The 22,352-nt window shown below is 38.4% G+C and overlaps 1 protein-coding gene and 1 pseudogene across 2 annotated transcripts in view; one reads left to right on the forward strand and one right to left on the reverse strand.

Moving 5' to 3' along the window:
* The window catches only part of LOC118020881, a 139,235-nt pseudogene that overhangs the window by 59,823 nt on the left and 57,060 nt on the right, over positions 1-22,352 (forward strand). The window lies entirely within an intron of this gene.
* On the reverse strand, positions 15,633-19,004 carry NPVF (neuropeptide VF precursor). The gene is made up of 4 exons (XM_035021400.1): positions 18,827-19,004; positions 17,118-17,521; positions 16,045-16,182; positions 15,633-15,684 (listed from the first exon to the last, which is right to left on the reverse strand). The coding sequence occupies exons 1-4, from the start codon at positions 18,962-18,964 to the stop codon at positions 15,633-15,635; spliced, it is 732 nt and encodes a 243-aa protein (XP_034877291.1). The 5' UTR covers positions 18,965-19,004.

Consider the following 22,352-nt stretch of genomic DNA (forward strand, 5'->3'; position numbering starts at 1 on the left):
ATGGCAATAGTAAGTCCTTGCCTATCAATAATTGCTTTTAAAATAAATGGATTAGATTCTTCAATCTAAAGATAGAATGAATGCATAAAAAAAGATCCAATGATATGCTGCTCATAAGAGACTCACTTAACTGTAAGGACACACATGGACTGAGAGTGAAGGGCTGGAAAGAGATATTTCAAGCAAATGATAATCAAAAGACAGCAGACATAGCTTTACTTAGACAAAATGGACTTTAAGCTAAAAATGGTCTAAAGAGACAAGGTCATTATAAAAATGATAAAGGTGTCAATTCATCAAGAAGATACAACAATTGTAAATATTTATGCAGCCAACATCAGAGCCCCTAAATACATAAAGCAAATACTAACAGAACTAAAAGGAGAAGTAAACAACAATGCAGTAATAGCTGGGAACTTTAATTCCTCTCTCTCAAAAATGAATAGATCATCCAGACAGAGAATCAATAAGGAAACAGCAATTTGAACAACATTCATCCAACAGCAGCAGAATACACATTTTTCTCAAGTGCACACAGAACACTTTCTAGAATGGATCACAAAGGAAGGTTAGGTCACAAAAGAAGTCTTTAAAAAGATACTGAATCATTCAATATATTTTTTGATCACAATAGTATGAAACTAGAAATAAATAATAGGAGGAAAATTGGAAAATTCATAAGTGGAAATTAGAACACTTCTGAGCAATGAATGGGTCAAAGAAGAAATAAAAAGGAAATAAAAAATATCTTGAGATAAAATGAAAACACAGCATACCAAAATACAGGATATGCAGCAAAAGCAGTTCTAAGGGCTTATAGTGATATATGCATACATCAAGAAAAAAGAAAGACCTCAAATGAACAACCTAACTAGTTCCTCAAGGAATTAGTAAAAGAGCAAAATAAACCCAAAGTAATCAGGAGGATGGAAATAAACATTAGAGCAGAAGTAAACTAAATAGAGAATAGAAAAACAATAGAAAAGATTAACAAAACTAAGAGTTGGTTCTTTGAAAAGATGAACAAAAAGGACAAGCCTTTAGCTAGACTAGCCAAGAAAAAAAGAGGACCCAAGTTAATAAAATTATAAATGAAAAAGGAGGCATTATAATTGATACCACAGAAATAGGAAGGATCATAAGAAACTACAATGAATAATTGTACACCAACAAGGTGGACAACCTAGAAGAAATGTATAAATTCCTAGAAGCATGCAACCTACCAAGACTGAGTCAGAAAGAAATAGAATATCTGAACAGATCAATAATGAGTAGGGAGATTGAATCAGTAATCAAAAACCTTATAACACAGAAAAGCCCACGACCAGATAATTTCATTGGTGAATTCTATGAAGCACTTACAGAAGAAGTAACACCAATCCTTCTCAAACTCTTCGGAAAAAAATAGAAGAAGGGTAACACTCTCACACTTATTTTACAAGGCCAGCATTACCCTGCTACCAAAGCTTGATAAGGACATTACAAGAAAAGAAAACTATAGGTCAATATCCCTGTAGATATAGTTGCAAAAATTCTCAACAAAATACTACAAAACTAAGTTCCACAACACATTAAAAGTATCTTATCAAGTGAGATTCATCCTTGGGATGCAAGAATGGTTCAACAGATACTAATCAACAAATGTGATATATCACATTAATTGAATAAAAGATAAAAATCATATGATAATCTCAGTAGATGCAGAAAAGCATTTGATAAAATTCAACGTTCATCCATGATAAAAATTCAACAACTTAGATCTAGAAGAAGTATACCTTAATATAATAAAGGCATATAAGACAAGCCCAGAGCTAACATACTCAGTAGTGGAAGGTTGAAAACTTTTTCTCTAAGATGTGGAAAAAGACAAGATTCCTATTCTCACCATAGTACTGGACGTCCTAGTCAGAGTAATCAGGCACAAAAAAGAAGTAAGAGGAATCCAAACCACAAAGGAAGAAGTAAAATTATGTTTGTAGATGACATGATGTTATATGTAGAAAATGTTAAAGACTCTAATGAAGAGTTGTTAGAACTAGTAAATGACTTTAGTAAAGTCACAGGAAGCAAAATCAACATACGAAATTATTTGCATTTCTATATACTAACAAATTATCTAAAAAGAAAATGATAACATTTACAATAGCATCAAAAACAATAAAAGACATAGGAATAAATTTAACCAACCATATGAAAGATCTGTACTTAGAATTATGAGACAATGATGAAAAATCGAAGAAGAAACAAACAAGTAAATGGAAAGATATTCCATATTCATGGATTAGAAGAACTAATATTGTTAAAGTGTCCATACTACCAAAGCCATCTATATATTCAATGCAATTTTTATCAAAATTCCAGTGGCATTTTTTACACTTGATCTTAGCCAAAAGGCCGAGAAGCAATCCAGTGGCATTTTTTAAAGAAATAGAAAAAGCAATCCTAAAATTTGTATGGAAGCACAAAAGAACCTGAGTAGCCATAGTGATTCTGAGAAGAAGAAAGCTAGAGGCATCACATGTCCTGATTTCTAACTATATTACAAAGCTATATGATCAAAACAGTATGGTATATGCATAAAAACAGACACATTGACCAACAACAGAATTGAAAGCTCAGGATTAAACCCATGCATATATGTCAGCTAATATTTGACAAAAGAGCCAAAAATAATCAATTGGGAAAAGATCGTCTCTTCAATAAATGGTGCTGGGAAAACTGAATATTCACAAAGAATGAAACTGGACCCTTATACTACTCACAAAAACGAACTTGAAATAGATTAATGACTTAAGACCTGAAACCATAAAACTCCTAAAAGAAAACATTGAAAAACCTCCCTGACATTGGTCTTGGCAACAATTTTGTGGATATGACATCAAAAGCACAAGCAACAAAAGCAAAAATAAATAAGTGGGACTACATTAAACTAAAAATTAGCTTCTGCACAGCAAAAGGAATGATCAAGAAAACGAAAAGGCAACCAATGGAATGGTAGAAAACATTTGCAAACCACATATCTGATAAGGGGTTAATATCCTACATATATAAGGAACTCATACAACTCAATAGCAAAAAAACAAACAAAAACAAAAACAAAAAAAGAAACAAAAACCCCCAAATAATCTGGTTAAGATGGGCAAGGGGTCTGAGTAGACATTTTTTCCAAAGGAGACATTCAAATAGATAACAGGTACATGAAAAAGTGGTTAAGATCATTAATCATCAGGGAAATGCAAATCAAAACCAAGTGAGAAAAATAATGCCATACCCGTTAGAATGGCTATTATCAAAGAGACAAGAGATAACATGTGCTGGTGAGAATGGAGAAAAGGGAACCCTCATGCACTTTGATGGGAATGTAAACTGGTGCAGCCACTATGGAAAACAGTTTGGAAGTTCCTCAAAAAATTAAAAATAGAACTACTATATGATCCAGCATTTCCACTTTTGAATATATATTTAGAGGAAATGAAATCACGATCTCAAAGAGATATCTAGGCCCCTATGTTCATGCAGCAGTATTTACAATCGCCAAGACATGGAAACAACGTAAGTGTCCATTGATGAATAGATAAAGAAAAATGTGTGTGTGTGTGTGTGTGTGTGTAAAATGGAATTGGTAAAAAGAATTTTGAGCATTTTGGGCATACACATATGTCACACACATACACATACACTTTACCAACATATACTACGGTTGACTCTTGAACAACACGGATTTGAACTGTGTGGGTCCATTTTTATGTGGATGTTTCACAGTACGGTACTTTCTTATGATTTTCTTAATACTTTCTTTTCTTTAGCTTACTTTAGGAATACAGTATATAATAAAAATAACAAACAAAGTACCTGTTAGTTGATTGTTTATGTTACTTGTAAGGCTTCTGAGCAACAGTCGGCTAATAGTTAAGTTTTGGGGGAGTAAAAAATTATACTCGTATTTTTGACTGCTTGGGAGTTTGGTGCCCCTAACCCCTGTATTGTTCAGTAATGAACTGTGTATATATATTTGTACACAACTTTTAAGACATTTGGTGGTAAAATATGCATATTGAAATGAGAGATTTTATATGCTTATATTTATTGCTTACCAGATTTATTCTTTTTTCCATGACTTCATTTATTCTATAAATGTTAATTGAACAACTGTGCGTTCAACATAGGGGATGCACAGTTGAAAATGTCTGATCCTTGATCTCAGAAAACCGCAGTTTAGTAACCTGTTGGATTCCAAAGTGGGGTGAAGCATTACCAAGATGGTACAAGGTGATCCAATAGGGCATGGAAAAAATAATTAGAACCTCTATATATTTTACCCAAACATTTAAATTTCTACTTTTACTTACATTTTATACTGGACTTTGTTAATTCTGTGATACACATAAAGGAAGTGTATGGGGAAATAGCCTCTCATTTATTTTTCAAGGGAATGTAATTGGTACAATATAAATGGAAGGCAATATAATGGAATATATTGGAAGGCAATTTACAATATAAATGGAATTTTCCAACATCTATCAAAATTGTGACTGGATAGCATTTTGACCTAGAAATTCCTTTTCTAGGAATTTTCCCTGCACACATGCATACCCACAGGGCTCAAGCAGTACAGCATTGTATGTAACAGGAAAAGATTTGATATAACCTAAAGTCCATCAACTAAGTTATATCACATCCATACAATGCAATACCATGCAGCCATTAAAAAGAGCGATGATACTTTTTATTTATTGTCTTCAAACAAGCTCTGAGATATATCTGAAGGGAAGAAAAATCAAAGTATAGAACAGTTATAGGGTATGCTACTATTTGTTAGTAAATGAAAGAAATTGATATATTTTCTTTTTTTTTTTAAAGATTTTATTTATTTATTCTTGAGAGACAGAGAGAGAGAGAGAGGCAGAGGGAGAAGCAGGCTCCCAAGGAGCAGGGAGCCCGATGTGGGACTCGATCCCAGGACCCTGGGATCATGACCTGAGCCGAAGGCAGAGGCTTAACCATCTGAGCCACCCAGGCGCCCATAAATTGATATATTTCCTAATAATTCTATGTATATATATACATACAACATTTCTTATATATGCTTAGAATATTTCTAGAAATATGCACAAGAACCTGGCCACATTACATTGATTGACCTTGGGAAGGGGAAGTGGTAACTAACTCAGTGGAGGGAGGGAGGGGGTTTACCATATTCCCTTTTTGCAACTTTTGAGTTTTGAACCATATTACTTATTTGTTGTAGATGAGGTTTTCGGGAAGCAGATGCTGGAGGGAGTTTGGGGTACAAGATGTTTGTTAAAGACAACACCCATGGAAGGGAGGAAGGGAAGCAGGACTGGGCAGAGGGAGAAGCCTATCTGTGTCTCCAGCCTGACAAAACCTTGACTAACCCTCTGGGGAGCTTGGAGCACAAATGGCCTGACATTACTTTTCCTAACCCTATACTTCATTGAGAATTTGGGTGGGTATAAAATCCCAACAGTGTGAAGGAAGAAAAGTTATTCTTAGATTAGGAAGTCTTGGAACAATGTATCTTCCAGGAATCTCTTTCAATTTGTTTAAGTCAGTGATCCTCCCCACCTTATCCCTGTCTTTGAATTCAAAGGTAATTTTTAACTGATGCAAATGTATAATCATGCTTATTTGTTTGTTTACAAATTTGACACCACATGGAAAACTGGGATGCAGTCACCCTAATACAAATCCTGTAGAATTCTTTTGACTTCTTAAACTTTGTTCACCTATTTCTTTCTAAACATAAAATTAATCTTAAAAGAAGACTCAAAGTTTGGAAGTCAATTAGTATAACTTCACAGGCCGTGCAGAAGTGCTGTCTGTGATATTCCTGATGTATAACCATCCAGTCTTTGCTCACATTTTCTTAGCTTATATAAGTCAGATCAATTACTGGGCAGCTATAATTGTTAGAAGTTCCTTTCAAACTTGCCAATTTGTAACTTCCACCAATAGGTAGTAACACAGAAGTCTTTCTCTTCTCCGACTAGCCCTGACTTTAGAAGCACGTTGCTTTCGTTAGTCTAAAAGAAGTGACATGACACCTCCACCATGTCCTACCCCTCAGCTTTTCTCTGCCACTTTGCTGTGTTTATTAGTATTAGAGTGAACAGTGCTCATAGACCTGAAAAGTGAGGAGAACAGGTTTGCTTAGGGTAAGAAACAAGACTTCAGAAATGATTTAGTGTCTTGAGTAAGGTCATGCATAACACTACAAGGTAAAAGCCTTATCCAGTTTGATTGGCAAGTGAAAGGCTCATGCATCAGAGAAATCGCTGACTTCAGTGATGTATAATCCCTGGCTCCATGCCTGCCCCATTCCCTTATCAGGAGAGGGCCATTGCCCTCTCGCTGTCCTGTGATGTAGGATATGGCCAAGACTGACAGAGAAGGTTGAAGGGGCAGTTGTTAAAATGTCACCCACCCAGACTGAAATCCAAATGGCTTAATTTAACATGATGCATTTTAATTAATGAGAGTGAAAAAGTGAAGAGGTTGTGGTTTCTAATCAAACAGAGTAATGCTTTAATTACTGAAATGCAAATGGCTTGATTGGGAGGGAAATAAAAGTTAATTAGATCAAAAAGATATATTAAGAGGAGACTAAAAACATCTTTGCCAGAAGTAGATCTATAGTCGGTTTGTGGTAAAAGAAGGTACATATAGGAATTAAAGGGTCTGGGGTGCCTGGATGCCTCAGTCGGTTGAGCATCAGACTCTTCATTTCAGCTCAGGTCATGATCTCAGGGTCATGGGATTGAGCCCCCACTTCGGGCTCTGGGCTCAGCATGGAGTCTGCTTGTACCTGTCCCTCTGCTCCTCCCACTGCTTGTGCTCTCTCTCTCTCTCTCTAAAAATAAATAAATAAAATCTTTTAAAGAAAAAGAAAGGCTCTAATGTAAATATTTTAGTATTTGATCACTTTGTGACTTGAGTGACTATTTCAATTTTATAATAAATATAACCTTTGGATTTCATTACAGATATTTTAACATAGATCCTTGCTGATTCTCAGTGGGTGCTGTTTTTTTTTGTTGTTGTTTGTTTTTTAAAAGTACTCTGCTTTTCTGGGTGCCTGGCTGGCTCAGTTGGAGGGGATTGTGACTCTAGATCTCAGGGTCGTGTGTTCGAGCCCCATGTGGGTGTAGAGATTACTTAAATAAAACTTAAAAAAAGATAAAGTACTCTGCTTTTCCTTAAGGATGTACCAATTCTCTGATGCTAATCATCCTTAACTCATAGCTAGACTGAGGCTGCAAAAATGTTTACTTTTGCCTCCTAAAAACTGTTGAATTGAGGTGATTATACATTAGTTTAAAAATTTTAAGTTGTTAACTGAGCCTTAAGTGTATAGTATACTGTACAGTATAAAACGAGAGGCTTTTAAAGACTTTTTGTGGTGGTGGTGGTGGTTATTGTTGTTTTTGGTGTAAGAATTTAAAATTGGTTAAGTACAGGGTTGCCTGGGTGGCTTAGTCAGTTAAGCGTCTGCCTTCCGCTCAAGCCATGATCCCGGAGTCCCAGGATGGAGCCTGGCATCGGGCTCCCTGCCTCAGTGGGAGCCTGCTCTGCTTCTCCCTCTGCCCCTCACCCTGTTCTCGTGCGCTCTGTCTCTCGCTCATTCTCTCTCTCAAATAAATAAAATCTTTTTTATTTTTATTTTTATTTTTTAAAGATTTTATTTATTTGACAAAGAGACACAGCGAGAGGGAACACAAGCAAGGGGAGTGGGAGAGGGAGAAGCGGGCTTCCCACGGAGCAAGGAGCCCGATGTGGGGCTCGATTCCAGGACCCTGGGATCACGACCTGAGCCGAAGGCAGATGCTTAACGACTGAGCCACCCAGGCGCCCGGTCAAATAAATAAAATCTTTAAAAAAAAAAAATTTTTTTTTGGTTAAGTACAAATGTGGAGCATTTTCTGCCCTCTAGTGGTTAAAAGTAATTTTGCAATATCTGTTATATTTCAGTGCTTTAAATTACAGGGGAAAAGCTCCATGATATTTCATATTTTAAAAACGGTTTGAAATTATGTGGGTGCATTTCTGTAGCTATTTACTATGGTTGCATATTTTAAGAAATACACAATAATTTTATGTTTTATTAACCACAATATGCTAATTCCTAGAAATCTGGTGAGAAATAAATTTTGAGAGAATTGTTTTTCAGGATTAAAATAATACTTCTCTACCTCTATGAAGAGAGTATTAATTTGACATTGATCTCATTATAATTTAATTCTACTCCTAATTCTAATAGTGATTTTCCTGTTTGACTCCTTTCATAGTTCCTGTATGTAGGAAGAGACAATTGGGTGATAATCCCATCCATTTCCTAAGCATAGGATTGGACATATTATCTTGGTGTTATAATATGAGAGGAAAACTTCGTAATAGATGAAAGACAAGAATAGGCTATTAAGAAGAATGGGTTAGAGCCCTGAGGTTCAAAGAAAAGTGCTGTAAAATAGCAAGCATATGGATAATTGTTGACCATTCTTTATTTCTTAGGATAATTTTCATTACTTCTCTGAAATAAATGTCTCCTCATAGCTGACTGCTGATAGAGACCTTTACTGTTCCAGGTATTTCCAGAGAAGCACTAGCATGGTCCCGGATGAAACCAATATATTATAAGCTGGTGAGATGATAAAATAGTTCAGGAGGAAAAAAGATTAGCAACAATAACCCCCTTTCCAGATAAGCTTAAAGGGAATATAAAAACAACTTAATGTTCTGGTGAAAGATGTGACATTCCTAAATAATGTAGGAGTCTGTCAGAGTCGACATCTCTAAAAACATCAGTCTTATTGTTGTTATAGAAGTTTTTTTGGTAGGCCAAATCATGCTAAGTTTTGGATGTGGTTATTTAGGTATTAATAGTGTGAGTATAATTAGAGAAGAGTGCCAAACTACTTAAAAAGACAAGTGAAATGTACTTAATGCCACTGAATTATACACTTAAAAATGCTTAAGCTGGTAAATTTTATATTGTATACATTTTACCAGAATAAAAAGGATACATAAAAAAGGCAAGTGAAATCTCCCTGATTTTTTTTAATACTTCTAACAACAATGAATAAAATGTGCAACATTTAGAAAACATTTTACGAACTCGGGGCCAAATTAATACATAGTAAGTTAAAATAAACATCGGATATAATAAAGAGGGACAGACATTCACCACATAATACTTTCCTAATTCAAGCCTGACTCCAAAAAGCAAAGTGATTAATAACAAACATCAGTCCAGGTGAGAGATAGGTAAAGGGTGCGATACCTGGATACTCCTGAGATCCATGTCAGTGGGCTGGGGCAGCCTTCCTCCTGATTTATTTTACTGCCTTTACTGCTTTTTTCCAGTTCATGAATGAGATCTGTGTGAGGTGGCAAATAGCCCAGGGAGTTAAAGACCCATCAGGCCAACTCTACCTACTAATGCCTTTTGCCCCATTCCACTTGCCAATGACTACATATGTTAGCAGCTCTCTTGACCAGTTCAGTTCTCCCACTGAAGCAGAAACTGATAGTCGAGTTTCATCATCAACAAGAGCACTTTGTGTGCCACAGGGGAAAAAAATTACTAGTTAATGTTTCTTTAGAGTTTATTCTGTGATGTTTTTATCCTTTATAATAAAGTCTTTCATTAGTGATAAAGTAGGCACCTCCTTACCTGCTCTTAAGGTAGATCCTTTAGGAACAGCGAAGTTAGAGCTGTCCAGGCATCTGTGGTCTTTGTTTCTTCCTTCCTTCCCACCCTCCCTCTTTGTAAGATCTGTATATAGTGTTCTAAAACACTGAAGGTGTATTCCTGGGCTCCAATGCACTTGTGTCTTCTTTTTTGAAAGCTTAATTCGACAAATGTTTCCTGAATGCTTCAAATGTTTGGGGCTGGAGGGGAGGTGGTTGCAGGGTGGTGGACAGGATGGTGGACGGAGGAGAAAGAGCACAAATGTGGAAGTCAGATCTCGGTTTTGCCCACTCCTTAGCTCACATTTCTTCAGAAAGTTCTTTCTGAGCTTACTTCTCATGTATAAAGATGAGTACCACAGTAATAGTTACAACAGCATTAGATGTTAAACCAGACATAGTTATCATAACAATAAATCGTCACTATTACTAAGCCAGGGAGAGGTACAGAAACACGAAAGTGTGTGTTTCTAGGAATAAAGCATAGTTTAGTGTGTTCATTAAATAACAGGGTGAGTTCCAAAGGAAGAGTGTCACATAATGTCTGCAGAAAGAGCTTCAGTACAAAGAGAAAACACACATGAGGCAAGTGGAGGCCAGTGCTCTCACTTTTCATGCCTATTTCATTTTGTTGGTTACACTTAGGTGAACACTGACTTTTCATTTTTCTCACTGAGAAATTGGTCCCAGAGTCAATACATTCCCCCCCTTTTTGTATTTCTCAAGGTCATTGTCATAGTATGTGTATGAAATGTGGACCTGAGATCACATGGAAGTCACTTTCCATGAAAATCGTTGGTGTTGTCCACCCCAGCTTTCCTGAAGCCCCTACACTTTGCTCACCTTTACAGGCTGACTGATGTTTAGGTCAGGACCAGTCCAAACGGAATATCCTTGGGAAAGAAGGGAAGTGTTGGAAAAGAGGAGGAGGGGTATAGAATGGGATATTTTGGGGATGTGCCTAGGAAAGCACATCAAGGAGAAGTGCATAATTACCATGTCATTTCCATTTTATGCTACTGTAAAAAGTCAGAATTTGGAGGAAGATCAGGTTAAACCACTTCAGTGATTCTGATTGTTTTGGCATTACGTTTTCTGCACTTGATTGTCTTATCAGATAACAATATTCATTTATAAACTGAATTAGATGTTAAAGTAATTCTAGAAATTAAAAAAACTTCTATTGCAGTGATTCTTAAACTTCATGGAGATCACAAACACCGCTGAGAATTTACCCAAGAACTCTGAACTCTTCTTCAGAAAAATGTGCATATATGTGTAATGATTCAGAGAAAATGTCATTTTTAGCATCTGTAAGCATTCCTTATAAGGAGAGGTCAATCATTGTTGCAAAGGATGTCAAAATGAAGTTTTAACCGAACACCAAAATCTAACAGACTTAAAATCCCAAAGCGAGATCACCATTTGCAGACTCTGAAGGAAGTGTTTGGAAAGAGGTTCCATTAGTCCTCAATCCCCTTACTTACGTGGAAACTATAAAAGGGTAGGATTTGGGTTTATGAAGAGATTTCTTTGGAGAGCTTTGTTCCCTCTCTCTGAATGACCACTTCCCATGCCCAGGTGTCAGAGATTACTGCATTTCTTACTCTTCACCAGGGAGGGGCTTCCATATGATGAAGAAATGTCTTCCATGTGGTTGAGAGAAAAAAAGGACTGGTACCCCAACTCCAGGCCAAAAAGCTAAATCTTCTGGGGGCAGCAGAATAGCAGAGGTGAGTTGGAGGTGTGGAAGGTGAACCGTGTGTGACCAGACTTTGGTAAAGAGAGGTTTGTGAGAACCATCAGGAATCCTGCTGAAGAGGCTCTTCAGAAGAAAAATGGGCATGCATGGAGTGGGTGGCTGTGTCCTAGGGCAGGAGCTGAGGCCAGCTTGGGGGTTGAAAATTATTATGGGAAACAGAAGGTGGAGGGAGAGGGCCCAGCAATGGGTCCCAGAGGTGAATCCATCATTCCCGGTAAGAACTGTCCTATCCCCTTGCCTTTCATCTCAAACTGTCTTTCATCCCAGTAGAGTTCAACAAAGCAGCCAGAGTGAGGAATTGGGTGAGCCTAGAAGAGAGGCAGAAGTTGAGTACAGTCCTGACCCCAAACTCAGTCCCTATGTGGGAATAGTGGAGAACGAATGAATGGGTGGCTGAACACAGACTGAAATGCTGATTGCAATGGAATTGAGACCCCATGTTTTTGACTTAGACAGACTAAGGGTCTGATGTCACTCAAGAGCTGTGAGGTTCATGGCATCTATCTATATGTCCATCCAGGGCCAGGGGAAAATTGCTGTATGCCCTCTTCCCTCTCCCTTAGATTTTAAAGTGGGTACTAGGATGCAAAAATAAATTTGCATTTGACTACATCTTACAAGTTGTGCAATTATATTGTTACCCACTGTAGGATGTAAGCAGACTTCCCAGGCTCGTGTGACCAGCTGGCCCTTGGGTTTCATGTGGAAAATGGGAGCTGCTCTGATTAATAAACATGGGGAGGGATGGAATACTAGAAGTGTGGGAAGAGCCAGAGGGACAAGTCTGGGGGAATAGGACAAACGACATAATTTGAGGGGCCTGATGCAAAATAACAATACTGGCCCCTTATTCAAATTTACTATGAATTTCAAGAAGGCAACAGCAGAGTATGTAACCAATCGAGGGCCCTGTGTGACTGCATGGGTTGCACATCCATGAAGCTACTCTGGGGTGAGGAAGGAGGGAAACCTACTAGTTGTCCAGTTAAAGAGATACTCAGGAGAACAGGCTTGTCCAATTGAGACTTTCTCAGTGAAATGCTCTGCAGTGTGATCCCCTCCTCAAGATCCCACAAATCCTTAGCAAAATTGCGAACCCCCTTATGTGAATGGTTTCTTGTGGAAGCTGGCAAAGGGGCTGGTGAGCCGTGAGGGACTAAAACAGAACAAGCCAAGTAGGTAAGGGGACAGCTGAGGGCTGGTTATTTACCTGACATTTCCCACATATTTCAAGGGTTTAGGTAAAGAACCCATGTTATATGACAAGAAGTTTCCCCATGTCATATAGTGTCAAGGGATCACATGGCCTTTTGTTTATTTCTTTATTAGTGTTATCAGGATGTTGTGTGATACTTTCTCTGTTGCTCAGAATTGGCAACTAGGGACCAAACCTGGATATACAAAGGTGCCAAAATACCTAACATTATAAAGAAAACTGTTGATGGTGGGGGTCAGACACCCCTTCAGGGTTTACAAAGAGGTGGTAGAGCCACAGCAGTCCCTCCCAGCTGTATACAAGAGGCTGGCCTGGAGGAGGCCCTGTTAGCAGCTCCTCACCCTGAAGCCAACCTAGAGAAGTTTCTAGAAAACCCCTCATTGAGAGCAGGGGCATGAAGCAGGCACTGGCAGTTCACTTCTGACTGGCTGTCTGCTTAGGCAGTAGACTTACTGATCTGCCCTTGCCCCTCCTAAGCAGGGCGAAGAGGACTGGAGACAAATGGGCTCAGCATGGAGCAGCCGAAGGGCAGCATGCAGTCCAGCCCTTGGCATACAAGAATGACTGCATTTTCTATGGATCGAGTGGACACTGAGAAGGTGGTTGGCTCTAGCCTTTCTTTCTGGCAATAAGAAGCTATGGGGAGTACAAATAAGGTAATGGTAGTTGGAAGAGATCAAGTAGCATCCAGGTCTCTCAGGTCAGTGACCCGGGTAGGGCTTCCTGAAGAACTCGCTTGTAGAAGTGAGACTATAGTGATTATATAGAGAAGACAAAAAGGCTACTCTTGATCCCTTACTCCATCTCTCCTTTGCCCATTCAGACACCCTGGAGAAAATAGGAGAGGAGATTGTTTTCCAGAGACCTACCATTTTGCCTCTTACCACCCTACCTTTGAGATGAGGAGAGGGGGAGGGAGAGAGGAAGAGCAGAGAGATGCCCCTTTCACCACTTCAGGTCCTTCCAGTCACTGGCCAAGCCAGCAATGGGGGAGGGGAAACTTTGCTTTGGATATGAGGTTGGCATCTTTAACGGGACTTCACTGAGTTTTTTTGTTTTTTTTTTAAATTCCAGTTAGTTAGCATACAGTGTAATATTAGTTTCAGGTGTACAATGTAGTGATTCAACACTTCCATACAACAGGTGGTGCTCATCACAATAAGTGCACTCCTTACTCCCCATCACCTATTTAACCCATCCCCCCACCCACCTCCCTTCTGGTAACCATCAGTTTGTTCTCTGTAGTTAAGAGTCTGTTTCTTGTGGACTTGACTAAGTTTTTTAATATCAGGAAGTGACCAAGGAAGTTATAGAATCTGTCCAGGGTCTCTCATTAAGGGATCACTACCCAGCAGGGAAAGGAGATTCAACACAGCACAACTGGGGGCCGGATAGGAGGAAAAATAACACCATTTCTTTTTTTTTTTTTTTTAATTTTTTTAATTCTTATGTTAGTCCCCATACATCATTATTAGTTTTAGATGTAGTGTTCCATGATTCATTGTTTGTGCATAACACCCAGTGCTCCATGCAGAATGTGCCCTCCTCAATACCCATCACCAGGCTAACCCATCCTCCCACCCCCCTCCCCTCTAGAACCCTCAGTTTGTTTTTCAGAGTCCATTGTCTCTCATGGTTCGTCTACCCCTCCGATTCCCCCCCCTTCATTCTTCCCTTCCTGCTATCTTCTTCTTCTTCTTCTTTTTTTTCTTAACGTATATTGCATTATTTGTTTCAGAGGTACAGATCTGAGATTCAACAGTCTTGCACAATTCACAGCGCTTACCAGAGCACATACCCTCCCCAGTGTCTATCACCCAGTCACACCCTCCCTCCCACCCCACCCCCCACTCCAGCAACCCTCAGTTTGTTTCCTGAGATTAAGATTTCCTCATATCAGTGAGGTCATATGATACATGTCTTTCTCTGTTTGACTTATTTCGCTCAACATAATACCCTCTAGTTCCATCCACGTCGTTGCAAATGGCAAGATGTCATTCCTTTTGATGGCTGCATAATATTCCATTGTATATATATACCACATCTTCTTTATCCATTCATCTGTTGATGGACATCTTGGCTCTTTCCACAGTTTGGCTATTGTGGACATTGCTGCTATAAACATCAAAATAACACCATTTCTTATTTGTACCCTATGGACTTGAGACTGTTCAATAAACCAGCTATATTTGGTTAGGGACTTCATGTTCTTATGACTAAAGTTGAATAACTATGCATTTGTGTTATGGTGTACTGTGTTTATAAAATTTTAGTTTAGGAGTTACCAGATTATTTCTGCAAATCAAAAACTTGAACTATTAAATGGGGAGAAAAGAGACACACCAGAAGGCAAATTTCCAGATAGAGGAGACACTTAAAGAGGTATCTAATAATTGCCTTTTTAAAAAAAAAAAAATCTCCTCGTAGAAAAATTACAACCTATCACAGAATCACTAACAATTGATGCAATAGAAAAAATGGGTGTATAAAACATGTTTGTAAGTGATTTGTTATTCTTGTTCATTTGTCAACCATGTTACTCTCTTAAATTATTTAAATTTCATAATAATATTTGTCAGGCTACTCTCCTATTTAATTTTTTACTTCAGTGTGGCTGTATCTATGATTTTTACATAAGATGGTGAGATGGCTTCAGCCTCCCCCCGTGCCCTTCTCTCCCTTTCTCCCCATCACCAGAGGCTTCTTAAGTATTTGCCATGTTCTTTTTATTTAAACAAAAATTATTTCATCTTTACATTACAATATTCTTTAAATTGCTTTTTAAATAACTTTTAAGATACTAGCTCTAGTGACAAAGAAAAATTGTTGTCAGTGATAAACCATCAAAAGAATACAGTGACTCTTCATCCATTGGTGTCTTCACTATAGAGTTGTTTGCAGATTACAGACCACAGCTTAAATCATCTTTAGGGCCAAGCTCCAGACTTATTTTTCTTGTTTCAGTTCTGCATCATCTATTTTCTTGAATCCCAGTCTCCTAAAATGTAAGCAGTACAAAATGTTCTCATCCATCATAACAATGGCATGAGTACATATAAAAATACTAGCCATGATCCTGATTGCTTAATTATACTTGAGTTGAATTGTGTTGCACTTGACAGAGTGAGATGTTGATGAGAACCTGAATTTGTAATGGGTGCATACTCAGACTTACCAACTTACCCTTGACTCATCCCTCTCCCTCATGACTGTACCACTGCCAACATCTGGTGGGCTGCCAAATTCTACCTCCGTGTAATATCCCAGGACCTCAGCAGAAATGTCAGTGGTTCTCCTTTCCTTGATGAATAAGGTCCAAAGTCCTTTCGTCAGCCCTGAGTGCACTCTCTGCTCTTACCCCAGCCTCCTCGCCTTCTTTCCTTTCCTCTTCCTACCGCTGCTGCTCTTGCCAAACTGAACCCCAGTTGCTTGGCTCATCTTGATCATATTCCTCTCTTTGCCTGAAAGTATCTTCTCTTCTCCCGCCAGTCTCTGACTATTCAAAACAGAGCCACCTTTCAAAGTCTAACTCATGAAACGTTCCCAGATTTCCACATGTAGAAATACTCTCCTTTTCTCCCCCCTCTTTTTTCTGGGCACTGGGGATATGCAGTGGACAAAAAGCATGGGATTTATGGACCTGAAATTCTAGTAAAAGGGAATGGACTCTAAACATATGTCAGGTGGGGATAAGAGCCATGGTAAAAAATAAACCAGGAATGTTCTGAAAACGTCTCCCTTATAAGGTGTCACAGCTTGCTGCCTTCCTTTCTACAGCCCTTAATTAAGGTGTCATGTTCTACTTTACAGAAATTTGTTGTTTTTATATATACTCTATTAGAAAATAATAGGTAAGTTGCCTATTAATTTTATGAACCTCTTGCTTTCTAATTTGTACATAGTAGATAACTTAATACTTATTAATGCAAACAATGATTGTAATAGAACTCATTTATAAAATGAGACCCAGAAAAAAGAAAAAAATTTTGATTTAAAGTTGAGGAAGAAAACCTTCTGAATTTGAGACTTGGCATATTGTGATGCCTGAAGCTTGTACTTGCAGATAGCTCCCTCATGCGGGACCTTTCACATTAAAGAGGTCAAATGCTGGGCAATATGTCATAGGCCTAAATTCCCAATCCTGTTATCGAATCTTCTTCCTACTCAGCGTGTGGCTATAGAGTAGTGGGATTGATGCCCATGTGGGGCTTAGGGGAAGCCACCTCATTACTTTCTACCTCTGGTCATGTTTGTATCTGGCCTTCTGTAGTTCTCAGTTTAGGTATTTATTTCCCCATCTCTTTACTTTTTTCCTTCTAAGAAACTTAACTTTCTTAGAAACTTCTTTTGAAAAGAGGTAATCCTTTTTAACGTTTCTGGACCAGCTATATATAACGGCCCATGCATTTTAACTGGTTTTCAGGTATTTACCATGGGTGTTTTTGATCAGGATTCTGGATTTCTTGAGGTGGGCAGTTCATGGAGTAAAGTAACTCACTGGCAGATGGTGAATGCATGGATTGTTGGAGCAAATCACTCAATGTCTTGGCGACACTTTTGGCTGCTGTTCTGCCAAACCTTTGGGGCAGATTAGGAACATGTCTTGAGATGCTTTCCTTTATATTTCTTCCAAATCTCAGAGGCAGGTTGGCCATTACCCCAGTGCTTCTTTCTTCTTCCACGGTCCTCCCAAAACTCAATGGCAAGTTGGCTGCTGAGTGTGGCATTTTGTTGACTGTGGGTGCACTCATCTTAATGACAGTTTTTGGACGCCAATCTTTTAGTTCTTCAAAATTGAGACGTCTTTCCTTCTCCCCCTTAAGGTCTCCTTCAGGCTATGATTAGAAATGAATATTAAAAAAAGTTATTGTTGGGCGCCTGGGTGGCTCAGTCGTTAAGCGTCTGCCTTCGGCTCAGGTCATGATCCCAGGGTCCTGGGATCGAGTCCCACATCAGCCTCCCTGCTCTGCGGGAAGCCTGCTTCTCCCTCTCCCACTCCCCCTGCTTGTGTTCCTGCTCTCGCTATGTCTCTCTCTGTCAAAAAAATAAATAAAATCTTAAAAAAAAATAAGTTATTGTTATAAGCAATAGGTTTAAACCCCAAATTAACTTAAATCCAGACTTTAGTTTGCGGAACTGGTAAAGCTATAAACAAAGTTTGTGTTTCCATTTGCAGAATTTTTAAATAAATAGTTCGTATTCGGTTTCTTAAAGCAATCCAGTTTCTATGTCCCTGGACAGATTTTTTATTTTAGAGAAACCTCCCACTGCCTCTTCATGTCTCTTGTGTCTCCTCTTTTTAAACACCAAAGTGGCGGATACATGGAAACAGAGATGCTAGCTAGGCTTTGGGCTAGAGTTAGAGGAGGCTCCCTTGTATTTCTTTCTTACCTGCTCATATTCAGAGCTCCACTCTAAGAGACTGATTGTATTTTTATTAGTATACAAGTTACATTTTTAGTAAAGCACTGGTTGGTTTGTGGACTTCTGCACCACTAATATACCAACTTTAAAATAACCATTTAAAATACAGCAAATATTTAATTAGATTTAGCTTACCATGAAAATTTGTCCCTATGAAGATTTATAAATGGTTGTTTTTCTGATTGTAAAAGTAATACATACTCATTTCAGCAAATTTGGAAAATATATAAACATAAAGAAGAAAATAAAAATAACTTGTAATTCTACCATCTAAAGATAAATACTTTACTTAGATATAGATTTACCATAAACTTACCAGCTCATCATTACTAAGTAGAACATATAATCCTTGTATTTTTGTTTGTTTGTTTGTCTGTAGTTTGAAGACAACTCAAATGTTCAGCTGAAATGTATCAGATCTTATTTCTGCAACTATTTATTACAACTGTGTACTTCTGAGTCAATTGAAAATTATTAATTACCGAAAATTATTAATTACACCAAATCCTGTACATAACTTGTCATTAGAGAGGCCAGACTGTTTGCTGTTGTGTTAAAAAATACAAGTTACATCAACGCACTGTCATGGAAGGCTGCAGTTGGACAAACAACAAAGCACAAACGAACTTATTCCTTACTCTTTATAAAATACAAAAGCATTAGAATTAGGACAAATATATAGTTAATGCTAGTCATGTTAAAGTTAAAAAACTTACCTCAGAATATTTGTCGTAATTTTCTTTGCTGTGAAGATTGGACATCATTAATTCATCTGTACAAAAGATGTTTGATGTTAACAAGCTTGAAGTGGCTAAAATCACTAAAATAAAGCATTTTGATGAAATAACTTTCATTTTGTTCAGAATCTAGAATTAAGTTTCTATGTGCAGCCTGATGTCTACGAGGAAGGGAATCGTGGTCTTTTTATACTGTCTAAAAACAAAGGAAAGCTTGATTTATCAGTGAAACCAATCCCACATGTTTTACGTACTAATATTAATTAGAGTGTTTAACTAAATTATGTATTTAAGGAATGTGGGTAATTCATTCTGGAAAGACAGCAACGTTCCTGTTTGCAAATTCATTAACTTTGAAAGTAATTTTCCTCACTATGAAGGAGCTTCTAATTAGGTAAGTTTGGGGCCATGGTAATTAAGATTCCCAACAAACAGAATGCTTCATTTCTTTGAGCTCGAATGAAAAATATTTCAGTGTTTGCGTCAATTCTTGAGAAGGAAGAAAAATAGTATTCAATACATGCTAGCTATGTTAAAAAAATTTTTTTTTTTTTTACCCACACAAAAGAGTTAGGCATAGTATTTTCAAAATGTCAAACAAAATTCAGAATGTAAAAAGAGTTCTAAGTCACATAATACCCAAATAAAATGACATTAATTAACTTTTTGTAATGCTGTTTGGTTATTAAAAAGAGTCAGGAGTAAATGTCAGCTACGACGTGAAAGGTGGGCATAAGACCATGAGTTAGGTGTTTTGACAAACGGGCTGTCTCAGGAGAAGCTGGAGGCAGTTCTAGGCCTTTTGTATCTTCCCCGTGGGCCTTATTTGGCAAAACTGTATAAATCACTGGGATTGTATTTCTGTGATGATGCCATATCCTACCTTCCTCCTCAGAGCCCTTAAGAACCCTAGCAGAGGTTTGGTAAGTCACACACATGCTAATTTTGTTGCTCCCCTGGCCCATATTATTTAGGTAATCTCACATTGCCAGAGGCACACTGACATCATGGCATAAGAAAAGAATTTATAGAAATAAATGCTTATTTCCTGAAATGCCAAAGCGAGTCTCTTTGGAGCAGATGACTGGTATTCTTAAAGACCTGCCTTATCATGAGACTGCCTAGGTTCTAGAGAAATCCTTACTTGTTCTCATTTGCCCATTCAATGCTCTCAGGAGAGAAAGACCTTACAGTGATTGATTTCTAGCTACTTCTAGACACAGACACTTAGAGGTGAATTCACAGAAAAGCAAGTCATGAAATCGCACCTATTGTGTCAAGGATTGAACCACCTCGAGCCACTCCCATAGCCTACCATAATTTGAGGTTGTGATGGGCGGAAGTGAAGACCCTACTCTGTATTATAGATCTCCAGAATAAATTAGAAAAACAACAATGGGTAAACTCTTGGGTACCCCAGGGTCACACTTGCCCGCAGCCTCTCTTAAGGCAGTTGACATCATTGGCCTCATTTGTTTTGGTCTGTGCTAGCCAAGAATCCCCACAGTAGGAGGCAGTTAATTCAATTCATAGTCTAGGGTTAATTTTGTAACACTGTTATTGGATTATTTGGGTTTAATTTCCCCGAGGATTTAATGCATTTCTCTTTCAAATTGTTCCTTTGCAAACTGCTGATGGAACTTCCTTTTTTTGTGGTCAGTAGATCCAAACTTTTGAGAAATGGGTGAAGCAAGGAGCGAGTTATGTTGGCTGAGTTCACACCCTGGAAAGAGTGAGTGGAAGGGGTCAGCCTGGAGCTCTTTCAAAGTGTGTTTGTTATCTGGTCATTTCAGAGGATAGCAGTGCACCAGTTTTCGATACTGCTACTTGGGGTTTTGGCACATCTAGGAGTTTTTCTGATTTCAGTCAGCATCTAGTGTAGCCGATATGACTAATTATTTCCCTGCCTCCACCAGGTTCAAACTTCCAAGTTTGGAGTGTAATTAGAGTTATTAGTACAGGGCTTGGCACTTTTCAACCATATTTTCAGTTAGCTTCGAAAACGTCGATATAAAACAACATGACCTGACATACACAGTAAGAAATCACCATAAATCCTTTGATGAAATGTGCTCCTACATACATAGCCTATTTAGGGATTCTTGATGAGACATAGGAACATACAAAAAAATGAAAAAAAAATCTATCTCCTGGCTGTGTGACATTTACATACATGCTTCATTTACTAAGACTTTGGAGACTTGAAGGCAACTCATGTCTGAGACTCCCTCTCCAGCCTGGACACTTCTGAGCTTTGGACCCCTCAGATCCTTGGCTTCCTACCAGATGGTGCTGTTGGGATGTCTCACAGGCATCTCAAGTGCTCTGTGTCCAAATTGGGATTTATCTTTTTCACGCCTGTCTCTCTTCCTATGTTTCCCGTTTCAATGAACAGCACTGTTTCTGTCAGGGTCCAATCAAGAGATAGAATATACATAGTAATTTGAACAGTATAAAGAATTATTAATTATAATGGGGATTAGCTATAAAATGATAAAGAATACATGAGGGCCAGGGGACAGAGTATCCAAGGAAAGGACAAGCTGATTGGAATGCAGACCGTATTGGAGGAAGTATGGATGGCAGAGAAATGTGCTATTCCACGCCAGAGCCTGTCTCTAGTCACAAGTGGGAGAAACTCTTCTGGGGTGCAGATGGGTCAAGGCTGGGAAGGCAACTTCTGGGATAACTCTGAGACTCACTGGGAATCTGCCACTGAAACCTCCTCGGGGATGAGTGCTACCAGATGCCTCCTACATACACCACTGGCAGCCATGTGTAGGGGCAAAAAGGAGCAAATGGAAACCCATTTGAGCCAGAACGAGATGTCCATTCCTTGCGTAGTAGTATACCCCTGTAGTGCCCTTTACTGGCAAAGCTTAAAATTATGCCTGCTGAAAGGATAAATGCTTTCAGGGTCCATCTCTATATCTCAGAGCACGAAATCAAGAGTGGATTTGGAGCTGAGAGGCAATAAACAGATTAACCGGCACAGGCAGCCACACCTTTGACCAAGCCCAAATCCGTGGCGAGACCCATGCCTATTTCCTCCCCATTTCTCCCTCATCCGATTCTAGAGTTAATGAAAAACTAGTTTCTGGTTTTGAGCTATTACACTCAATAATACTAGACACTATTTTTTTGAGCACTGACCCCATACCAAGAACTGTCCTGAGTACTTTGTGAATTAACTTGTTCAGCTTTCATAATAATATCGTAAGCAGCTACAATAACAACAACAAAAACAACTGCTGCTACGACTACTCTTATTATTCCTACTTTCCGGAAAGGAAGACTAAGGTGCAGAAGGATGAAGTAACTTTCTCTACAAATGGCAGGGCCAGGATTTGAACCCAAGCATTCTGAACACATTCTCACTCTGCCAGTCTGCCCCATCAAGCCTGGTCTCTTCTAACTTCTAATTGATCTGTTCACATCTCTCCATCCCCAGTGCCAGTACTCGGTTCACTATTTTCTCCTGCCTAGACTTTCTCCTTGGTCTCTC

Source organism: Mirounga leonina, unplaced genomic scaffold (assembly GCF_011800145.1).
Source record: "Mirounga leonina isolate KUSES-001 unplaced genomic scaffold, KU_Mleo_1.0 Mir_174, whole genome shotgun sequence".
NCBI lineage: Eukaryota > Metazoa > Chordata > Mammalia > Carnivora > Phocidae > Mirounga > Mirounga leonina.

What these genes read in the sequence shown, in the direction of transcription:
- NPVF (XM_035021400.1), bottom strand. Translation starts at nt 18,964, where the DNA reads ATGAAAGTTATTTCATCAAAATGCTTTATTTTAGTGATTTTAGCCACT. An exon ending in ATTACGACAAATATTCTGAG is followed by an intron (nt 17,522 to 18,826) that starts GTAAGTTTTTTA and finishes TTCTAATCATAG; the next exon opens with CCTGAAGGAGACCTTAAGGG. An exon ending in CCTGATCAAAAACACCCATG is followed by an intron (nt 16,183 to 17,117) that starts GTAAATACCTGA and finishes TGTTTTGAATAG; the next exon opens with TCAGAGACTGGCGGGAGAAG.